The following is a 6,000-nucleotide window of genomic DNA, read 5'->3' on the forward strand; positions in this document are numbered from 1 at the left end:
AACAAGGCTGCTCCCCGAGTCAAAGCCGCAAAGCTCCACTCCTTTACTGGCCGCTCCACTTGAGCTACCCCTCTATTTATTTGTCTGAGTTTTTCAAACTGCTTGGTCACCTGAGCTCGATTGCTCAATCAGCTGCTTTCTGCTGATTCTGAGCTATTCAAATCTTGAATTGTCTAATTAACTGCTTTCTGTTAAGATATTCAAATCGTAATTGACTTGATTGCACAGTCAAACTGCCAAAATCTCTCAAGCCAAAGACTCGCAGTTCCCTCACAAGGCTCTACCCTCGACAAGGCCGCTCCATGAGTCAAAGCCCCAAAGCTCCAGACCTCTACTGGCAGCTTTGCACTGGCCGCTCCACTTGAGCTACCCCTCTATTTATTGGTATCAGTCTTTCAAAACCGCTTGGTCACTTGACCTTGGTTGCCCAATCAGTTGCTTCTGCTGGGCTCCTTTACTGACCGCATTTGTTGATGATACAAAAATTGGCGAAGGGGCAGATAGTGCTGAGGAAGCAATGCGATTGCAGCAAAACTTCGACGAATTGGAAGAGTGTCGCAAATGGATTACAATGTTGGGGAATGAATGGTAATGCATTTTGGCAAGAGAAACAATAGGGTGGACTATTATCTAAATGAGGAGAATGCTTAAACATCACAGTGTAATGAGACTTCATGCTGGCTGCTACCAAAATTCCTCGGTCTCTGCTCTCTTTAACTCCCGACCTGTAAACAACATGGTTTTCAAACGTGTATTTAAAGCCATAGACCAGTGGTCTCTCCCGTTTCCACAGACGTTGGCTGACCTGTACTCACATCTACATTCGCGTCCTTCGACAGCTGTGATGCAGAGGGCAGGCCAACATGCTGCATAACTGTGGCCAATTGGACAACGGGTAGTCAAAACTGCCCAAACGTATCACCGGCACTCCCATCCCACCTCTCATCAGGGACGTTTTTGCAGAACGGCTCTGGAAAAGGGCCAACAGCGTTAGGAAGGATCCCCCCTATCCTGCCTATGGGCTGTTTGCCCCGCAAACTCAAAATCAAAATCAGTTACTTTCCTCAAGCAGTAAGACAGATCAACACATCCACAACTAACAACCGCACCCCACCACCAGAACGATTGAAAAAAATACATGAGTTTTCCATTGCATACACTATCTGAGTTTGAGCTTCATCAGAGCCAGAATAACAATTATTTCCTTCTCCTTTACACGTGTATATTCAATCTTGGATCTGTTGAGCATTTACAACACAGACTCTTTAAGAGACCCGGTACTGCAGATCTGCCGTCTCGAACCATTTTCTGGACGAACCCAGTGAGCTGAGCATCATCTGTGATGATGGAAGTGGGGGGTGGGTGGATTGTCTGTGGTTTGTGTCAAAATGCTGACTGTCTCAATCTCCTGAACAAGACATTGACATTTTCTCCCCCAGCCACCCAGCCACAGAGCAGATGCTGATCAGCGAATATACTTCTTTGCATTTTGAATCAGTGATGTTGAGAGGGGAGGGGGGAGCTGTGATTCCCCGACCTGTTCCTTTGACAGAATGCCAACGTCCCTTTTCTCTATCTCCACACACACACCTCTTCAACAATGGGGATTAAAAGTTTCTTCCACATGAACAGTGATATCTGTGGCTGTAGTGAGAGGGTGTCCAGTACGGGACAGTCGGGGGTCAGTAAACTACCAGGGAAATTCTCATCTTCACAGCACAGTTAATATGGAAATATGATGACCATGTGTTTATCCAGACCAGGCCTCTCTGTTCAGTCAGGGGACTGTTATGCAAATTTACTTTACTGTACGGACATTCATTGATTAATTCAACTAATGCAATAGCTTTGGGCTCACTCTTGTGTGCTTAAATAATGAGTTCTGAGTTGAGACATCTAACAGTTTGAACACTGTCTGTTCCCATTGAAGATGTTCAACAGAAACACATGGAGACTCTGCGGGCACAAACTGAAACACTGAGAGTGAACACGGTTCTGATGAGGGAGAAGGTGAAGGTTTTCCACCTGGTTGATCGATACGCTGAGCTCATCGTCATTTCTGCTGTTCGAGATCGGAGACTGGTTGAACATGAGCTGCTGGCAAGACGCAGAGACCACGAGCGTTGGAGAGAGAAACATCTCCACGGAGAGATGGAAAAAATCCAGACTGATCAGTTATTCCAGAGCAGCTTTTCCCGAAGTAAATCCGAATCTGGGAGATCAGCAGCAGTGGCCGGAGTCGCGGGGATTGGGAAAACAACAATGGTACAAAAGATTGTTTATGACTGGGCCACGGGGAAAATATTCCAACAATTCCAGTTTGTCTTTAGTTTCAAATTCCGGGAGTTAAACTCCATTAACTGCAGAACAAACCTGAGGGAACTGATTCTGGATCAGTATCCTTACTTTGGGAATTTCCTGAGAGATGTCTGGAAGAACCCACAGGGATTGTTGTTCATATTCGATGGTTTGGATGAATTCAAACACAGAATCTATTTTGCAGACAAATGGAGAGATACAGAACCTAAGCACCAGTGTCCAGATCCCGAGTGCTGGTGTGAAGTGTCTGACATTGTGTACAGTTTAATCCAGGGCAAGCTGCTCCCAGGGTGTTCGGTGCTGGTGACCACACGCCCCACTGCGTTACATTTATTGGAAAAGGCAGATATCAGGGTCTGGGCAGAAATCCTGGGATTTGCTGGTGAGCAATGGAAGGAATATTTCGTGAAGCATTTTGATGATCAGACGGTGGCGGCAGCTGTTTTCAAACACGTGAAGGAGAACGAGATCCTGTATACCATGAGCTACAACCCCTCCTACTGCTGGATCCTCGCACTTGCACTCGGCCCTTTCTTCACACAAAGAGGCAGGGACCCACAGCAAATTCCCAAGACCATCACCCAACTGTATTCCTACTATATTTACAGCATCCTGAAAAACCACAGCCGTGAGATGGAGAACCCCCGTGATGTGTTACTCAGGGTTGGTCAGATGGCCTTCAGAGGAGTGTCCGATAAGAGAACTGTGTTTACAGATGGAGATTTGAACAACTACAATCTGCAGCCATTCCAGTTTCTGTCTGGGTTCCTGATGGAGCTTTTGGGGAGAGAGGATTCTGCCCAGTGTGTGGTGTACACATTCCCACACCTCACCATCCAAGAGTTTGCAGCTGCAGTCGCACAATTCCTGACTATACATCCCGAGGATATCCTGAAATTCCTCACTGAAGCCCACAATACGACAGATGGGCGATTTGAGGTATTTCTCCGTTTTGTTGCTGGTCTCTCCTCCCCAATGACAGCTCGAGGTCTGGAGGAGTTTCTGGGTCCATTTCCTCATGAAACAACCTGCCGGGTGATGGACTGGGTGAAGGAGGAGGTTAAACGCCAGAGTGAAAACACATCGAGTGAAGCTGGTAAAAGGAGGCTCCTGAACACATTTCACTACCTGTTTGAGTCTCAGAATCGTGAACTGACTCAGACCGCACTGGGATCTGTGGAAGAACTTTCATTCAGTGGAATGACACTGATCCCAGTTGACTGCGCGGTCCTGTCTCATGTTGTCAAACTCTGTGATACAATAAAACGTCTCGACCTGTCGTACTGCCACATTTTGTGTGAAGGAATCCAGCAGCTGGGACCCTGGCTGCACAAGTTCCAGGTATTGAGGTAACTTAATTTTTCTCTCACTCTGAACTGTGAAATTGTTCCTTTGTGTTGTTTCAATGTAAAGGGATTTGGGTAAAACTATAGTGAATATGATTGTGAAGAATTGTGACAAATGCGATCCCCCTTCCTCCTGTGAGATGTCTCTTCCCCAACTCCGTTCCTGCTGTGGAATCTCTCTTCTCCATCCCGCTTCGTCCTGTGGGATCTCTCTTTCACATCCCCCTTCCTCCTTCATGTCCCGTCTTTCCATCCTTTTCCTCAGATGGTGTCATTTCCCACCGACATTTCTCTATTCACAAATCTTCCTCACTTTGGGACTTTACCCCTTCAACCCTGTCCCTTCCGATCCACTCACAAGTCAGGAACACTTTCCTAACCATCGCGCAATGAGACAGAATATGAGGAGTTTACAGGGTCACACCGACAGACTAAATTACTGACATCAGTGAATCCCCTGTAACTGGTCAGTGAGGGACATTGACAGTGATGGGAACACTGATCAGTGATTTACTGAAAGGTTCAATGTTTCCTGAAATAACCGAGTGAGAGAAATTCCTTCAGACCCATTCATTAATTTGTCTGTTTCTGTTTAGTCTTGAGCGGAATGACCTGGGAGATTCAGGAGTGAAACTGGTGTCTGCGGCTCTTGGGAACCCGGAGTGTAAAATACAGACACTGAAGTGAGTACCAGACTGTGGGAGATTGTGGGTGTCTGACACTGAACATTAATGTGATCAGTAATTGTGTTACTGATAAATTCTGGAAATCTGTACAGCCCCTGTCTCTCTGTGTCCTTCACCCTCACTCTATCTCTCATTTCCAGTCTGAACCATGTCGAACTTACAGATTCTGGTGCTGAGGATCTCGCCTCCGCTCTCAGTACAAACCGATCACTGATAGAGCTGGACCTGGGATGGAACCCGCTCACAGACCAGTCTGTCCCCGCTCTCCGCCGGCTCATACTGACCCACCCGAGTCTGGAGCAGATCATGTGAGTGTCTGTGTTAATGTTCAATGTGATAAAAATTTCATCAGATCCACGGGTTTTCTGGTGATGTTTGCCTGTGATTATTGTTGAAACATTAACCCCAGTACCCTGTTACTGACACGGTTATATAATCTGGTTTCTTTTTCATCTTTATTTTTCCATCCGTTTCAGGCTGGCGGTGAATAATTTCAGTGGGACTGGGGAGAATGAACTGGAGTCTCTACAGGAGTCTAGACCCGGACTGAGACTGTACCTGTAAACGTCTGAATGTGTGAATATACCCGTCCACAAGATGGAGACAATTTGGCCGATAACCCCCCACCCCCCTTTAACTCCCGCCCTTATCTTTCCGCACTCCAGAAGCAATTCGCAAGGGTTCAGAAATGACCCTGGATCTGCGGTGATCTGGGACACGGCCCTGAAGTGTGATTTGATAATCATCAGTTCCGTGATGCAGAGTGACAGTGAGAAACGGGACTGATTATTCAAACTGCCCCTGGTTGTCGCCGGTCAGTTAATTGTGTGTGACTGTGAGTGAGTCGGGAGCAACTCATTTATTCCCGCACGTCAGCAGCTCACAAATCGTTTAATTTACATTTGTCGATGAAATCAATAAACCACTATAACATCCTGTCTTCGTTTCGGACGAGTTTGATTTGAGGTTTCTGCTGTCCCCCTCACCCTGGGTGCCCAGGATCTCATCTCCACCCAGCCCCCTTGCTGGGAAACTCAACCGCTCCTTACACTCCACAAAGAAAGGGAGGGGGGACAGAGAGAGAGCTGGCCTTATTTGGCGGTCCTGCATTTCTTTCTACCATGACACTGCGAGGGGAATGCTAACTACACGGATATCTTAAGGACAAAGCAGGAGTTGAAAACGCCGGTATACGGAGCGGATTCTGTACATGGGAGAATATATTCTGTTAAATTATACCAGCATTTCCCAGAGACAAACGTGTTGGTGGTTGCGCTTATATCTCATAGAACAACGAGTGGCAGCCTTAACAGCCAATTGTATTCCTACAGCTAATTGAACTCCACAATATTTCAAAATCCAACTGTTCCTCAGGTGGATTCAACAGCGGCTTTGTCCGTCACTAAGGTTTAAAAGTCCACAGCACGGGCAGGAAATTCGCGCGCACACACACACACACACACAATGTGGGAAGATGGTTTAAGAGATGGAGGGAACCGTGCACAGCTCTGAGCTTCATGTTATTGGAAATAAACATTATACTGGGAATCTGATCAAAATGAGGTAAGCACTGATGTGGTCCAGTGCTGATGAAGAACTACACAGCTTGTCGGTACAGCGAGTACATTTCATATCTGGTGGCACATAGT

At 46.7% G+C, this 6,000-nt stretch overlaps 1 protein-coding gene across 3 annotated transcripts in view; it reads left to right on the top strand.

The window, feature by feature from the left end:
• Nucleotides 1-4,970, top strand: part of LOC132388688 (NACHT, LRR and PYD domains-containing protein 3-like) — a 28,379-nt gene extending 23,409 nt beyond the window's left edge. For 2 of the 3 annotated variants that reach the window (XM_059961063.1, XM_059961064.1), the window contains exons 7-10: nt 1,931-3,668; nt 4,262-4,348; nt 4,492-4,659; nt 4,828-4,970. In XM_059961063.1, coding sequence (XP_059817046.1) covers nt 1,931-3,668; nt 4,262-4,348; nt 4,492-4,659; nt 4,828-4,915 — 2,081 coding nt within the window. In that variant the 3' untranslated portion in view covers nt 4,916-4,970. Of the gene's footprint in view, nt 1-1,930; nt 3,669-4,261; nt 4,349-4,491; nt 4,660-4,827 lie in introns of those variants that run through there. The other variant, XR_009510314.1, reaches the window with a different exon arrangement.
• Nucleotides 4,971-6,000: the final 1,030 nt, after the last annotated feature.

This window comes from Hypanus sabinus, unplaced genomic scaffold (assembly GCF_030144855.1).
Source record: "Hypanus sabinus isolate sHypSab1 unplaced genomic scaffold, sHypSab1.hap1 scaffold_379, whole genome shotgun sequence".
NCBI lineage: Eukaryota > Metazoa > Chordata > Chondrichthyes > Myliobatiformes > Dasyatidae > Hypanus > Hypanus sabinus.